Source organism: Taudactylus pleione, unplaced genomic scaffold, assembly GCF_031769625.1.
Source record: "Taudactylus pleione unplaced genomic scaffold, aTauple2 ptg000500l, whole genome shotgun sequence".
In the NCBI taxonomy this organism is placed as follows: domain Eukaryota; kingdom Metazoa; phylum Chordata; class Amphibia; order Anura; family Myobatrachidae; genus Taudactylus; species Taudactylus pleione.
The window spans coordinates 463,059-480,543 of record NW_028284902.1 but is presented as its reverse complement, the minus strand read 5'-3'; the positions used below and the strand labels follow the sequence as shown (position 1 = coordinate 480,543).

The 17,485-nt window shown below is 45.9% G+C and overlaps 1 protein-coding gene across 1 annotated transcript in view; it reads right to left on the bottom strand.

Annotated features, from left to right (window-relative positions):
* Positions 1-2,814: 2,814 nt before the first annotated feature.
* Positions 2,815-17,485, bottom strand: part of VWC2L (von Willebrand factor C domain containing 2 like) — a 177,188-nt gene continuing 162,517 nt past the window's right edge. The window contains exon 4 of the mRNA XM_088449898.1: positions 2,815-3,618. Within this exon, the coding sequence (XP_088306024.1) occupies positions 3,470-3,618 (149 nt within the window). The 3' untranslated portion in view covers positions 2,815-3,469. The remainder of the gene's footprint in view (positions 3,619-17,485) is intronic.

Sequence of the window (17,485 nt, the reverse complement as noted above, 5' to 3'; positions counted from 1 at the left end):
ACCCATATGTTTTAATTACTCACCCCTCTGAAGTCCCGCGCCGGGCTGTCTCGACGGAGAAAACACCTGAAAAATGGCGGCGGTGGTCATTTTTCCGGTGTCCTGCGCATGCGCACTAGGGAAATAACCCTAGTGCGACCTGTGCATGCGCTGTAGACTCCGGGGCGCACTGTAGTGCCCAGAGTTTAACAGTGCTGCGGCGCTGAGCGCATCCGCCGACGTAGGGAGAGGAGGGGGCCCGGACAGAGAGTGCACACGGGCCCCCTCCTCTGTAGAAACACGCGTCTGCATTCGAAATACTACGTTACAGTGTCACAGACGCTGACCCTGCCTGTGCATCCTATTCGCATTGCTTAGCAAAATAAGGACGCATTTGAAGGTAAAAAGTCGCACGAAAGACGCTCGGCGCTACTGAGTCACATCACGGCATGGCGTGACTAGAAGGGATGTTTAATACGCCAGGAAGTAAGATGTATGTAGACACATCTATATGTCAACAGTACGGATTGTTCAAGGGTTGTATATTGTTGTATTCCGTGATAATAATATTAAATTGCCTTTAATCCTTTTTGTTTTCCATCTGCCAATTGTAATGCAAGTATCATATTCACAAATACAGAAACCTGATGTGACACTGTATTATATAAGTCATCAGAAGGAAGCAGTTATTGCTGGCTAGCACACTTTCATATTTAACAAAATATTTTTTAATAATATATTTTCTGTAACGCATCAAGTATTTGTCATTTAGGAGCACACGCTATACATCTCCGCGTACACAAGCCTGCCTTACACGCGTGGCTTCAGGCACGCTCACGTTGAAGCAGGACAGCCGAATCCATTTGACTCCCAGGGAACTTTTTGCTGGACCAGAAGCAAAATGAAAGACATACAGGTATACAGAAATGTACAGAAATATATATATATAGAAGTATAAAAGAAAATTACAATAATAAATAATCAGCTGCAACGACTTAGAGAGTACATCGAGAACAGAACTGATCATGAAACATATTAGTCTGTCATCTATTGGAATAAATAAAATCGCTGTGAAGATGACCTGTATGCTTGGGCTCATGTGTAGTAAAGTGACCTTGTACAGGGGAAACGCACTGAGAATGGGTTAAAGCAACATGATTCAATATTTTGCAGTAGTCATTTGTTTTGAATGTATTTGCAATCTCCTGATATCTATTAGAGTATTGACTGAGGGCCTAATTCAGCAAGGATCACTACTGCTAAGACGCACGCAGTCGGGCGATTGTTGCATCACAGTGCGCGAACCGGCCACTGAGATCGGGACTGCGATCGCAGGGACTAAACAGACTCATCGCAGAGTGATTGACAGGAAGTCCCGTTTGTGGGTGGTGATGGGGGGGGGGGGTCAGCGAAATGCAGGCGTGCCAGTGTGTTTGAACGCCGTTGCAGGGGCGTGCATAAATTATCCACTGCGAGGCCTTACGCAGCCTGAGTACTCATAGCGTGCGACCAGGTTATCAATTTCTGAGTAAGGTCAGAGCTTGTGCAAGTGTGCGTGAGGCCGCAGTGGTACTCGATGTTACCGATGGTTTTTGTAGTCTTGCTAAGGATTACGGATGTGTGTCAGGTAAAGTGGGCATCCTTATATTGTGCTGCATAGCGATTGCAATGGATTAGCATACTATCGCAGTTGAACTGCGTGCACAATCGCTATTGCATTCGCAGTTGCGATCCAAGCTGTCAGGCCCTGAAATAAGACCTAAAAAAAAACGAATAACCAATTAGTTGCAAAATTATAATTAAACATTAATAAAAAAATAAAAAAGTCTCATCTTTACTTAGACATTCCAATCATTGGTTCAGTAATATAAATCTTTGTTTCACTGATAACACAATTCTTGACAATTACTTACGTCATTTGTATTAAAAAGTGAAGCAAAATGGCTGCCTTGTAGCGGTTCTAATTATCAGAAGACTACAACTGTATGTATTCTAAAGAAACAACCCACTACGTAAATGGAATTAAAATGTAGCGTTACCTAAAGGGCAAAACGCCTGATCGTATTTTATAACCAATTGAGCCGGGGATTTTTATGTGGGTTCTTCTGAGTTCTGTACAGTGAAAGCCGGCACTTCATTATTAAGCCACGGTGTCAGCCCAGTGATCCAAAGCTACCCGATAATGTGCCACTGTCTTAAGGGCTCACTTATCAACGAGCTTTACCATATGCAATGAGTTTTGAAAACTTGTTGCATATGATAATAGTGCTCCAGCCAATCAGATCCCAACTGTCATCTGTTAGCAAAATGACAGTTAGGAGCTGATTGACTGGATCACTATTTATCATACACATGTCATAAAACTCATTGCGTATGATAAAACTCGTTGATAAATGGGCCCTTAGTTTGCTAATAAAAATAATATTGGTAAAATGTTACTTGAGGCAGGCTTATCCTTAAAGTTTGGCTCAACGCCCTAAAGCCTATTTTATGTCTAAGTTACTTTTTTTTTTGCTTGCTTTAGTTTAAGGTGTTATTATTCAAGAGCCTTTTTTGCTCTAATAGTATGATAGTGTATTTTTAGGGTTATTTCACATGGGCGTGGACACTTTTGCCGATAGACAGTGTGCATAGCCCATGCAAAGTCTCTTATATATCGACTTTCCCTCTGCACCGAAGTGCAACAGCTGGCAGATGGGCGAGATAGGCTTGCCCAACACAACCTTACATATCATCTATGATAAAATGTTCTTTAACAAAGCAAAAAAAAATATATATATATATATATATATATATATATATATATATATATATATATATATATATAGAGCTCCTCTCCCTTCAGTCTATGGAAAACGTATATCTAGAGTGAATGCATATTGGTTGATATTACTGCACGCTTTCTGCATTACAGTATTTAATTTATCGTATTTTCTTTTATAAACTAAATAAATATATTTATTTCCCTCTGCAGTTTGGCCTTTTATCTGGACATCCGTCAAAGAGCTGAAATTGTACGTATGCAAAGTAATCTAGTTCTGTGAATTCCATTAGATCACACAATTAATTCAAGGATATCAAAACATAGCAGAAGATAACAGGAGACCGGGGAAGGGGGGGGGGGAGGCAGATTGTCAGGTGAACTGGTTGGGAATTGATGAGATGGAACCGTTGCTTCCTCACAGTGTCACACGAGAAAGTCTCAGCGTTCTGTTTGGTTAACTCTTGTCAGAAAACTGAAGCCATCCCCAGAGTAAGACATTACGTGAGGCAGAACTTGGTCGGTGAAGTTCCTGGCTGAGTTCATAACCCAGCCCCGTCCAGCAATAGCAGCACAATGCAACACTTGTACATAAGGAATGTATATTGTTCCTTTTTAATCGCTGGTGTCCCAGGTTTGGTTGTCTTTTCTGATATATGGGCTTATATTTAGTCCCCTGGTTTGAATGTAGAGCCAGTCTTGCCCCCGTCCGGTTTAGGCATTGCCCGTCTATAGCGCTTGCTTCCCGTGGCACTCTCTCTTTGAACATTGTGCCGGTTTCCACCAGTCTCCGTTGTGGCAGTGGCAAATGTTACAGTCGTCCACTTTGACTTCGATCCCTGCTGGGATGATGGTAGTGCCCGCAAAGCAGTTGGGACCTGAAAAACGAAAGAGGTGTGAGAGGAGGGATGGAGCAACCAGTCCAGGTCACATCAATTTGATTATAACTCATTTTATTTTCATAACAACTGAATGGACACTTTGCAATACAACCATGCCCTAGTCTAGGATGGGTAGGAGATGCCTGCGCTCGGGATCCCGGCGGTCAAAATCTCATAGCCCGCATACCAACAGGGTTAGGTTACCGACACCTGTCAATAGGTATCCTAACCCTCCCCCCCCTCTCCCTGCTCTAAACCTAACCCTCCCCCCCTAGTGCCTAACCCTAACTCTCCCTCTAGTACCTAACCATCCCCCTAACCCCACTACTTACCTTTAGGATGCCGGTGCCGGGATTCCGCCAGGTGTCGGGAATCCGGCACCAGAATCCCCTGTGCCGGTACACTGAACGTATCCCCCTCCCCTGACTGATTGAAATTTATTTTTTTTTCTTTGAGGAGTTTCAGGATTGAGTCTCAGATTTCTATGCTCAGTCTCTGTTTATAGTATATGCTGTCACTCCTGTACACGGCCACCCCACGGTTCCACCGTAGCTGGCATGATCTCAGCATTACTAAAAGGGAGGACGTCATAGGACATTCAATGGAACTGTCCGTGCCTTCCCCTTTTCTGTTTCTTTAAAACTCTCTCTCATAATGAATAGGACGCACATAAAGGGGCTTATTTACCTAGCAGTCATAACCTTGTTGCACTGCAAGAGAGCGGATTTATAATGTGCTCACAGATATAAAGTTGGGAAGGGGGTGTCCTTCTACGTCACACAGTGAAGCTGACCATACACCAGACCAACTTTCCTCCAACCATTCAACTAGTTGGTTGTTTGGAATGAAAATCTGGTGATGTATGGGAGCAAATGACAATCGGCAATTTGCTCCAAACACCAGAAACACAAAAAAGGTTGTTCAGGCAAGTTGCTTAAAATTTCTTTTCATAAACACAACTGAATGGGCACTTTGCAATACAATGATACCCTAGTCTGGGATGGGTACGGGATGCCGGTGGTCAAACTCTCGACGCCGGCATACCAACAGGGTTAGGATACCAACACCTGTCAATAGGTATCCTAACCCTACCCCTAACCCTACCTCCCCGGTGCCTGAACCTAACCACCCCCTTCCCGCACTCTAAACCTAACCACCCCCTCCCCGCACCCTAAACCATCCGTTTTCCGGTGTTTGGGAGCAAATGGCTGATTGTTATTTGCTCCCATGCATTTCCGGATTTTGGTTGGTTGGTTGGTTGGTTGGTTGGTTGGGGGAAGTTGGTTGGTTGGAGAAAAGTTGGTCTGGTGTATAGCCAATATAAGAATAGAGCTGTCCAGTGTACTACATGCAGCAACAGAAATAATTCAGTTTTCACACACTGTATCACAACATTTGTCCAAGTGCAAACTTGCGACCTTTAGCTATGTTTGGTCCTACGAAGCCCAAAATGGGCTGCTGTGCCTATCGCACTATGAGGGTGATTCAGCACAGGACGGAATAGCAAAGTCGCACACAAGCAGCTTTGGAATTCCATCCTTGCTCTTATGTTAATGCAGCAGAAGGCATCACGCCTCCCTCAGACATCAATGATCCAAGCTGCAGCCTTGGATGCAGCATCAGATCATCTGCGATCCCATCGGCCGACTGAGTGATGGCAAGCCGGCCGTCGCAGATGAGGAAAAGAGGCCAGGCAATCTCTGTCAGCCATCGAAGATCCTGTTCTCTTCCCTCCCCATTAACGATACGCCTCCGTTTTAGGAAACGGAGGCCGTCGCCGCCCCCTTCCCCGTCCAGAAACGGCGGCAGACTTGTCAACCACTGACAGTCTGCTTCCGGACTGTGCGCGATCACACAGGACTCGTACTGCCCACGCGCTGCTGAATCATGCCCTATGAACTCGGAATGGGAAGACGACAAAGACTTTGGTTGAAAAATACCTGCTAGGGTTAATCTATTGGGCCTTTTTCAGAGGATGTGGTGTAGTAGCGGCCACTGCGAATTTATGCTAATGCCGCAACGGGCTTCCTACTGTGATGCACGCCAGCTTCGGCTCTAATCCGCTATGGTGCATTGAAAAACATCCAGGGGCGGAAACCATCACTTCAGGCTCTTGCGCCCGATGTTCTAAATCCATCCACTTCTGAATCAAGACCAATAAAGTGAACTGATCTGCAGAAGTGTGTAACTCAGGAATGTACAGATATCAGCCTTTTACTAGTTCAGGCTTTGAGTACTGTTCCCCAGTCCTATTTACCCCCTAACTCTCCTTTTTTGTACCCTCATACTAACCCCCCCCTACCCTGCACCCTAACCCTCCCCCCTTAGTGCCTAAACCTAACCCTCCCCCCTTGGTGCCTAACCCTAACTCTCCAATCTTAGTGCCTAACCCTAACTTCCCCCCAGGGGTGTCTGAACCTAACCCCCTCTGTCTGAAGCCTAACCCTAACCTCCCCCCTCTGCCGCAGCCTAACCCTAAGGCCCCCCAGGGCACCTAAACCTAACCCCCCCCCCTGGGCTCATACTTACCTTGCCCCGGTCACCTTACAATCGGGATGCCGGGATTCAGACGTCGCCATCCCAAGTCATGTCGGGATTCTGGGGCCGGTGTTCTCTCGGTGAGAAGGATTTCAGCAATCGGCATCCCGATCGTCGGGATATTAACCGCATCCCCTGTTGCAGGCACAATTCATACCAGCCAATTGTCCTGATTTTTCTGCAGCTGATTTTAGGTGTTCAAAAAAAAAGGCATTGCCTGTCGGGAAAGGGCTGTAGAATTGCCCAATACAAAAGTGGTTTGTGCGGACCTGGGCTGGGTGGATATGTGAATATATTATTGATTGTTGGTAGAACGGTGTCTGGGGCTACATGTGCCGTAGACCTGTCAAATACACCGGGAAACTAATAATTAAATATCAGTGAAATATGACACAACTATGGGCAGTATTTATAAAAAGTGTCATCGTTCCAATTGTGCCAAAATGAGCAATGGAACCCCACATTAATAAACCCATACATTTTTAAAAGGACGGCAACCACAGTGGTAACAATATTACTGAAATTAAATTAAGACTGCAAACATGGGCGATGCTTTAGTTCTATAGACATTCTGTGAAACTTTCCCATGCCTGACAAGTGCAAGGTACATTTTCTATTATATTTTACATTACAGTCATTCCACTGAGATCATTGTTCCATTGTCATCTATGACTTATAACATGTTATTTTACCTTAAACCAAGAGGCGAGATGGCAAATGTTAATTTTGTTGTTGATAAGAAAATATGGTTCTGTGTGTACTGTAAAATGAGTTGTGTCGCTCAGTACGATGAGAGTGTTATAGTGATAATGACCCCTTGTAAACACAACGGTTTTTTCTCTTTGCCACACAAAAATGTAACCTTTCTAAAAGCCTCAGTTGCCGTCAGCGTGAGTGTCCAATGGGAGAGCTCAGAACCATATAATTCGGTCACTTTCCACCTGAACAAAGTGGTCACCTTCCACAATTATAATACAGTACACTTTATTGTCATTAACAGGAATAGGTATTTAATGCCGGTGGCTGAATAGCTGCCGGATCAAATATCGACAGCGGAACCCCAACAAACTTAGGGGGTCATTCAGACCCACTCGCGAGCGGCAGTACGCTCGCAAGTGGGTCGATGGTCCCCACTGTGCATGCGCACGACGGAGAGAGCTCCGTCGTGCGCATGCGCGAGACCCGGCGAGCGAAGGACTTTCCATCGCTCCGGGTCTCGCACCAAAGGGGGCGTGCTGTCGATGTTGATTGACAGCACGCCCCCTTTGGTGGGCGTGCCGGGGGCGTGCCTGCCAGACGGAGGCGTTCCCATGGGAACGCCTACCGTCTGAAGCCGGCCCCACTGACATCACTAGTGATGTCAGTGGGAGTGATTTTGGCTCTGATAGAGCCAAAATCACTCCAGGGCTTGTGGTTGAGAAACCCGACCACGGGGTTTCACTCGCAAGTCCGATGGTCGCGATGGTCAAGACCATCGCGACCATCTTGATACACGCTCGTATATGCTGTGGGTGGTGACCCACAGCTATACGAGCGTCCAGGAGGACGCTCCATATTAATGGAGGAGGGCCCTGATTCAGAGCGAGCGCTCTGGTCAGAGCGTCCGGCTCTGAATCAGGGCCTTAATTCCCGACTGGGGCTGGTAAGTAACCCTCCCCTCTTCCCCCTAACCCTCCCTTAGTGGTCCCTAACTCTAACCTGCCCCCCTAGTGCCTAACCCTAACCTCCCCCCCATTAATGCCTAAACCTAACGCCCTCTCCCCGCACCCTAAACCTAACCCTCCCGGGGGGGTGTCTAACCCTAACCCCCCCCCCAGTGGTGCCTAACCATAACCCCCCCTTTCCCTACCCTAAACCTCCCGGGGGGTGCGCGACCCTAAGTCCCCCCCAGGGGTCCCTAAACCTAACCCCCCGCGTGAGGCTAGACGCTAAGACACCCGGCGTACCTTCATTCGGTATGCTGGGTGTAGGTATTTTGTAGTGGGGCTAATGATAGGCATCGGGATTTCGAAGCCTATCTTTAGTCCTCAGTCCAGCTGTCAGTGTCGGGATATCGGCGGGCGGGATAGCGCCCGGCAAGGTCCTGACTGCATCCCCATTAACCAACCAAATATTGAATTGTCAATTAAATGTAAAATTTTACCACTCCAGTATTTTAAAATAAACAAGTAACACATTTCCATAGTACTCAATATCTATAAAATGCTGCAGAATATGTGTTTACTATAACAATAACCTAATAAATAAATAAAAACGGTATTATTGTTAAGGTTCTGAAGATAGGAACTTGCAGTATATCATGAATAATGAAAAATGTCTCTGGTCACTGAAGTGCAAACAGTCCTGAGATGAGATTCTTTGAATGTTACAAGTTGTGTATAGCAGGTGTTGGCTGCAGGACCAATGATACATCCCACATTCTATAGCTAGCATGGGATTTAACACTTAGGGGACGATTCAATTGGCTAATACATTGCAGGCTATCCAAGCAGGTGCACCTTAGCGCCAAATTAATTACTCGCATGTGCCTCGGAAACGGCTTCTATGTTTCATAGGACAATTTCTGCTCGCAGTCTATTGGTGGGTACACACTACACGATATGCTCCCTGAGCGATATCGTGTAGTGTGTCCCCGGCAGGCTGTGCTCAATGTCGTTCATGACATTGAGCACAGCCGCTGAACGATATCATTAACGATATCGTTCAGCGCCGGGCTCTCTCCCCCATTCCCTGACATGCAGCAACCTGACGAGATCGTCAGGTTGGCCTGCATGTCAGCCCGATGAACGATGATGGCGAACGACCCGCGGGAACGCGCGTCATCGTCATCGTTCATCTTTTTGGGGTTAAAAATGGATGATAAAGTGGACGACTGAACGATAACGATATCGTTATCGTTCAGTCGTCTACTTTATCGCCCAGTGTGTACACACCATTAGGGGCTGGATACAGAGATCAGCCTACTGCAATTGCGTTTATAAGCCGGCGGCAGCTTACATACCTGTTTGTTTGAGCTCACACCCCATATTAGTGCAAGCAAAGAACTAGCGAGAATTCTGTACCATAATGGCCGGAAATCTGCGCAGCTGCAGATTGCGTGAGGTTCTGACAAATCCTCTTGCTGAATTGAATCAGCCAAACATATGGCAATCTATACTAATACAATGTATAAAACATACCATTATAAGCTGCTAATGTTAGACATGCTCATTTATAGGGGTATATTTACTTATGTGCGGGTTTTTTAGAAGTGGAGGAGTTGCCCATAGCAACCAATCAGATTCTACTTAACATTCCTAGAAGAACGTCTAGAAGATAATAGCTAGAATCTGATTGGTTTCTATGGGCAACATCTCCACTTCTAAAACCCGGCACTTTAGTAAATATAACCTGTGGTGTCTGCCTTGCTACTCTATATCTGGAACAAGGGAGTGAAAGCGTTAATAGCTATACATTCTGGATTCTGCCTATGCCTTCTACAGTTTGACAGCATAAAACGTCCGATGTTAGTAATGTGCTTGTGTTATCCCCACCCCCTGGGTCTCATCTGCGGGATCCTGCGCTTGGGAACGCGTGGCACCGTTATAAATTAATTTAGACTCTGATAATAGGTCTAGGCCATAAATGAGCCCATTTAGTATTCATGCAGATATCACATTGCTTTGCAGCAATTTAAGTCTCACTTAATAGACTCTTTAAGGGTTACTTTTCCTATAATTGCATGATTTTCTAATTGACTCGCAGCATTTTTTTTTCACATCTTACAGAAAAGGAAGACCTTAAAGCTGGGAACAGAGATTAATGAAGGAGCAGCTAAAATGTGACCTAATCAGATCGTCGAAGAAGCAAATCTGTATGGCCTGTGTGCAAGGACCAGTATAAATCACTTTGATGGCTCCTGGTATTGTGAATTGAGAGATCAAGAAGACACACACTAATATTATTGGAATAAAAAGGCATTCTAACGCTATTGTTAAATACAGATTAAGGGGCCTATTCATCAAACGATAAATGACCCGGTAACCATGTTGAAACGCATATTTAACTTACCGGGCCATTCATCATCAGTGGTCCGATAGGACCCCCTTGGTATTCAGCAAACTCCAAAAACTGAACGTTTTCGGAGTTTGCTGCCGAGAACAAACGCCATCTTCAGACGGCAATTGTTCTCGGATCCATGCTTCTTCCTATGGGATTCAGTTCTGGGGATGCGAAGAGAGATCCAAGCGGATCCCTCTGCCGACTCCTCGCTACCTCCCCGGCGGCTGTGTGTATGCGTGACACGGAGTCACACATGCGTAGCCGGGATGACTGGGAGCAGGTAAGTAACGCAGCTACATCTGTAGCTGTGATACTAACTGAGGGGACAGCTGCTTTTCGGAGCTGTTGTCCCCTCACTGGAGCAATGATGAATTGCTTCGGTGTAACATTTCCCCCGCTGCGAGTTGGATACTTGCAGTGAGATCAATCCTTCATCATCGGAGGCCATACAGCCTCCGATGATGAACAGGCCCCTATGTGGCCTATTTATCAAGCTTTTTTTTCCATAAAATTATGTAGAAACAGCATACATGTATGTATTATTGCTATGTACTTATAAATCTCCTGCAATAGGCTATTTAGCACTTGCAGACCGCAGTCCCCATTATTATCAATGACCCCTATGTACTAGCATCCCAAATCCTCAGATGGAGTAAACTGCTTTATGCCTTTTGAGGCATTTTCTGGCAGGAGAGGGATCTTACAATCCCTCTCCCTCAGCCTCTGCCCGGCACTGGGAACTGAATTGGGCCTTATTCAGAATGGGGAATAGAGTAAGAAAGAGCAAGTAACTGTGCAACCACGCTGCACTACAGGTCGGGGAGATGGATAATCATACTTGCCAACCCTCCCTGATTGTCACGGAGACTCCCTGAATTAGTAGCAATCTCCCTGACATAGATGTTGATTCGCAATCTCCCTGAAAAGCTTTTTCAAAAGTAGGCAAGTACGTGTAAAATGTGCAGAGAGATTTAGATTTGGGAGGGGGGTGTCCAAACTGACATCTATATTTTGCAGTTTAAAAATAAAGTTAACCAGCATTTGTGGGCTACATGCAAAAGCAGCCAGTATTTACCCTGCATGCAAAAACAATGGAATGGGTATGTAATGCAGGCGGCTGTTTAGTCCCCCGGATCAAATACCGACAGCGGCAGCCAGACGGGTCGGAATCCCGACAGCATCAGGTAAGTACCCTAACCCTACCCACTCCTCCCCCTAACCCTCCCTTAGGGGCGCCTAACCTCCCCCCTTAGTACCTAACCCTAACCTCCCCCCCGTTAATGCCTAAACCTAACCCCCCCTCCCCGCACCTAAATCCCTCCTGAGGGGGTGCCTATCCCTAATCAACCTAGTGGTAACTAGCCCTAACCCCCCCTTTCCCTACCTTAGCCCTAACCCTCCCAGGGGGGTGCCTAACCCTAAGTCCCCCCAGGAGTCCGTAATGTTAAGCCTCCCCCTAGCTACACGCTAAGACACCCGGCTTACCTTCGTTCGGTAAGCCCGGGTTTCGGGATTTACTAGTGGGGCTAATGATAGGCGTCAGGATTTCGGCTGGTATCCTAACTACATCCCAAAACAATGTATGTAATTGCATTGTAGCATGGTTTGTCCAGGTGCACAGTTACTTGATCTATCTATTCCCAAAGCTGAATCAGGCACAGCGTGATGGTGTTTGCCTTGCTACTTTATATCTGTTCTCGCGGCTCTTGCAACCTCTGTCCCTGCAAGTTCATTTTAGAACATCGAAGAGATATATTTGTTAAGACCACATTAGTCTACAATGATGGATATATACCCCCGTGTCTTCTATTTGATTCCCGTTTTCTTTACACACAGCAGCTAGAACACCTGAGAGAATAGCTATTTGCGAGCGCTCGCTCTGAATCAGGGCAGATTTTTAAAAGAAAAAATCCACCTCCAGGCCGCTCGAATTGCTGTGGGTGACCACCCACAGCTTGTGCGGGCGGCCTGGCGATGGTCGCGATTATCGCGACCATCGGGCTTGCGACGAGACCCTTGTGGTAGGGTCTCGTCCACCGCAAGCCCCAGTGAACTTCCTGCTCTAATAGAGAGTGATATCAGTAGGGCCACCCACAAACGGCAGTCGTTCCTTCGGGAACGCCTCTGTTTGTGCAGCCACCTCCCCGACCCACCTACAAAACGGGGCGAGCTGTCGATCAACATCGGCAGCCGCACCGTTTTCCTGCGAGCCCCGAGCAAGTGAAGTTCTCACTCGCTCCGGGGCTCGCGCACGCGCAGTGCACTGCCCGACCATCCCGATTGGGATACATATGTGTCCTTATACATCCAGCCTCAATATGCTATGCAGCGAGAGTGAACCGCGCCAAATGGTGCACCGTAGCGACTTTTTCTTTAAATTTGCATCTTATTTGTACTGCAGGCACATGAATTACTTTTAAATATGTACAAAGTCGCAGATAAAGTGAATTTGTATACAGATTCAGACTTAGGGCCGTATTCAACTAGTTTCGCACCCACAATACTTTTTCGCATGCTGGACTTTTCGCCTACATTGCGTGTTTTGCATGTGAAAAAGTATCGGGTGCGCTCCCGCTATTCGTCGTATTCAATTAGAAAGGACGCGAAAACGGCACCCGGCGAAACCGAAACAGGCGAAAAGTCCTGTCAAAGATGGGAAACTCAGCCTGCCACCCCCCAAAAGATGCACTAACATTGGGGATCACTATAAATGCCCCCGATTAGCCCTAATGAAGGTATTTGGGGTACTTAAGTTGAGACAATTGGTTCCAATTAGCGTCTTAACTGCAATCATAAAAACACCTGCCCCATACTTGGGGACCCCACAGAAGTCTATTTCTCTAGTTTTTAAGTTTGTCCCCCAACTTTGCAGTTTTTCGCCCCCAAAATGAAAGTACTTTTTTGGGGTGTTCTAAAGTCTATTTTTTTATATGTTGAGACAGTTTATCTTTGGGGGACTGTCCCAAGGGTGCAAGGGGGTTTCCCAAAGTTAGCACCCCAGAACCGCCAATTACATTGCATTGACTTTTCGTGTACGCGAAAAGTCTTTGGAATTGAATACGGCGGAAACTTTCCGTCTGACGAAATTACGCCATCCGCAATACTTTTCCGCGTATTCTGACTTTTCGCCTGTAATTGAATACGGCCCTTAGTCGCACACAGATGTACAAGGGCCTTATATTAAATTTATCAGTGCATTCTCGTTTCGGTCACATTGCAATTACAGTATGATGCTAATTTGAGCGAAAAGTACCTGAAAAAGACACTCAGCGCACGTGACCGAGAAGGGCTATTTGGCACGACTGCAGCATTAGTATATGAGGACACATCTGTAGACCCTAAAGTTCAGGGTTAATACTCCGGCAGGTGTAAAGTATTGGCAGAACCTATAGGTGGCAGCCGTGTTTGGTGGAGGTCAGTCCATATGATGAATAACCTAACCAGGGATTGGTTGATTTGTGGGTTGCAGAATAACTCAGGGAAATGCAGCAGGCATGCTATGCATTCTTGACTACTCTCCTGGAACCTGCGGGAGACTCCTGATTTTTAGTGTAACCACAGGGTCACTTGCAGGGTCTCTGGTGTTACTCACCCTTTCTGCACAGGAGAGACACACAGGGAGGCGTCTTTCACACTGGAGGACGAAGATGGAAGACGCACTGAGAAATCGTAGTACATCTCAGTTGGCCGGTTCAGTGGCTGCGTTGTGACGGGGTCCCAGTGGCTTTGAGGAGAGTGCACAGTGCTGTCCTCCAACAGATATAACAGACAGACCTTGCAGTACCCTTTGTGACAAGTAGGTGGTACAGCGGAGCCTACATTTAGTTTGCTATTTTACAGTGAGCATTGTGTCTTATTTTGTTGCAGGTGAGAATGTATTATCTGTATGCTTTAATGCATGCATTGTACATGTAATGTGTGTACAAGGTATGTGCATACTTATGAATATAGTTATTTGTATGCACTGTGGGAGGCATTTATACCATGTACAGAAAAATGGAAGAAGCGCAGAATTTTTATTTTATGCAAACGATTCTATTGTATGTGAAGTGCATATATTTGACTGTACCCAGTTAATGACAACAAGAGTAAATGCACCCCCTCAAAGTTCTGCTTACTAGCACAGTTGGACCAACCTATTTAGTGCTTAAAACTAGAATACAGCTTTATAGAGTCTTTTTATGTTTATAAGAACAGCAATCATACACATGACGTGTCATGAATGGCCTGTCCTGGACATGGGTTAGCCAGTGCGCTTACTTTCTTTGTAAGGGGAACATACACACTCTAGCCAATAAACTAAACCAGTGCAAGTGCCAGAGGTGGCTCGTGTAATGTTAGTATCACAACTATGCCCATCCGGGCTACCAATACGATGGGGAATGGACCAATAAGGCCACTGCCCATTGCACAAAGATGGCTCATGTGGTCCCTCATTTTTATGCACATATTTTTGCATTTAATGACTTTATTCTTACTTGCTGAGAAATGAGTTGTCAATCTCTTCTGAGTCAAACTGTTATTGAAAGCACCAATGCCTAGGTGTAAACTTGTGGCTGCTTGGACATACAGTCAGGTGCATAAATATTGGGACATTGACAGAATTTTCATATTTTGGCCTCTATTCACCACCACAATGGCTTTGAAATGAAACAAACAAGATGTGCTTTAACTGCAGACTTTCAGATTTCATTTGAGGGTAATTGAACGGTGTAGGAATTACAACGGTTAGTTATATGTGCCTCCCACTTTTTAAGGGGCCAAAAGTAATGGGACTATCAACTCAAAAGCTATTTCATGGACAGGTGTGGGCTATTCCCTCGTTATTTCATTATCAATTAAGCAGGTAAGAGGTCTGGAGTTGATTTTAGGTGTGACATTTGCATTTGGAATCAGTTGCTGTCGACTCTCAATATGAGATCCAAAGAGCTGTCACTATCAGTGAAGCAAGCCATCATTAGGCTGAAAAATCAAAACAAACCCATCAGAGAGATAGCAAAAACATTAGGTGTGGCCATATCAACTGTTTGGAACATTCTTAAAAGAAAGAACGCATCGGAGAGCTCAGCAACACCAAAAGACCCGGAAGACCACGGAAAACAACTGTGGTAGATGACAGAAGAATTATTTCCCTGGTGAAGAAAAACCCCTTCACAACAGTTGGCCAAATCAAGAACACTCTCCAACAATCAAGAGAAGACTTCACAAGAGTGAATATAGAGGGTTCAACACAAGATGTAACCATTGGTGAGCCACAAAAACAGGAAGACCAGATTAGAGTTTGCCAAACAACATCTAAAAAAGCCACTACAGTTCTGGAACAACATCCTATGGACAGATGAGACAAAGATGAACTTGTACCAGAGTGATGGGAAGAGAAGAGTATGGAGAAGGAAAAGAACTGCTCATGATCCAAAACATACCACCTCATCAGTGAAACATGGTGGTGGTAGTGTCATGGCGTGGGCATGTATGGCTGCCAATGGAACTGGTTCCCTTGTATTTATTGATGATGTGACTGATGACAAAAGCAGCAGAATGAATTCTGAAGTGTTTCGGGCAATATTATATGCTCATATTCAGTCAGATGCTTCAGAACTCATTGGACGGCGCTTCACAGTGCAGATGGATAATGGCCCGAAGCATACTGCAAAAGCAACCAAAGAGTTTTTTTAAGGCTAAAAAGTGGAATGTTATGTAATGGCCAAGTCAATCCCCTGACCTGAATCCGATTGAGCATGCATTTCACTTGATGAAGACAAAACTGAAGGAAAAATGCCCCAAGAACAAGCAGGAACTGAAGACATTTGCAGTAGAGGCCTGGCAGAGCATCACCAGGGATGAAACCCAGCGTCTGGTGATATCTATGCATTCCAGACTTCAGGCTGTAATTGCCTGCAAAGGATTTGCAACAAAGTATTAAAAAGTGAAAGTTAGATTTAGGATTGTTCAGTTTGTCCCATTACTTTTGGCCCCTTAAAAAGTGGGAGGCACATATAGAAACCATTGTAATTCCAACACCGTTCACCTGATTTGGATGTAATTACCCTCAAATTAAATCTGAAAGTCTACAGTTAAAGCACATCTTGTTTGTTTCATTTCAAAGCCATTGTGGTGGTGAATAGAGGCCAAAATATGAAAATTCTGTCAATGTCGCAATATTTATGTACCTGACTGTATATGGCTGATCTGTTCTCCTCTATTGCTTTGTCTAATGGACAAAGGGGATGCAGTCAGGAAGCCGACAATCGAAATGCCGACCGCCGGCTCCCCAACTGTCTAATCCCGTCAGGGGTCTAATGATAGGCGTCGAAATCCTGATGCCTATCATTATCAATACGCCGGGAGCCCGACGCCTGGGTTAGGGTTAGGCACTATGGGGGGAGGTTAGGGTTAGGCACCCGTAAGGGAGAGTTAGGGTTAGGAGGGGGACAGGGTTAGTTTTACTTACCTAAATCCCCTGTCGGGATCCTCATTGCTGCTGGTCTAGCGGCGTCGGGATTTTAACATGCTGACCGGCGGTCATACATACTGTCATCAATCTGAACATACAATTTCTATAGCGAGCGGATATTGAGCCTGACTTACAGCAGTACACTATTGCCACCACGCGCAGCTATGCGAATATATGCAAATGTTGCAGCCACCAGGAGATGTATTGAGACGCCGACCTGCGGCGTTGCAAATCCAAGCATCTGCGCAAAATGTTGCAGCATCGGTCACAGATCATTTGATTTTTGCTGTCCTGAGTGAGTCTATGGTTGCACAGAATGGCCGTCGAAATTGAGATGCCGGAGCCATATTCCTTACGTGCGGGATCGCAGTTGCAGGGTGAAACACGCCCCTTGACACACCTGTGTGTCTTGCCGCCACTCCCCCAAATGTTTCCTTTCAATCACACTGCAAGCAACTAAGGTAATGGCCCATTTCACATGCGCAGTGCTACTCACACGCATGTGCGATTTTAAGATAATTGCTGGACGTAAACATCGGAATAGCTCTCAATCGGGCCATTGTATGTAATGCAGAACTATATATATATATATATACATAGGGGGTCATTCAGACCCGCTCGCGTGCAAAGGACGCTCGCAAGCGGGTCGATGTTGCCCCACTTCTCATGCGCACGACGGAGGGAGCTCTGGGTCTCGCACCAAAGGGGGCATGCTGTCGATGTGGATTGACAGCACGCCCCCTTTGGTGGGCGTGCCGGGGGCATGGCTGCCAGACCGAGGCGTTCCCATGGGAACGCCTACCGTCTGAAGCCGGCCTGATGTCAGTGGGA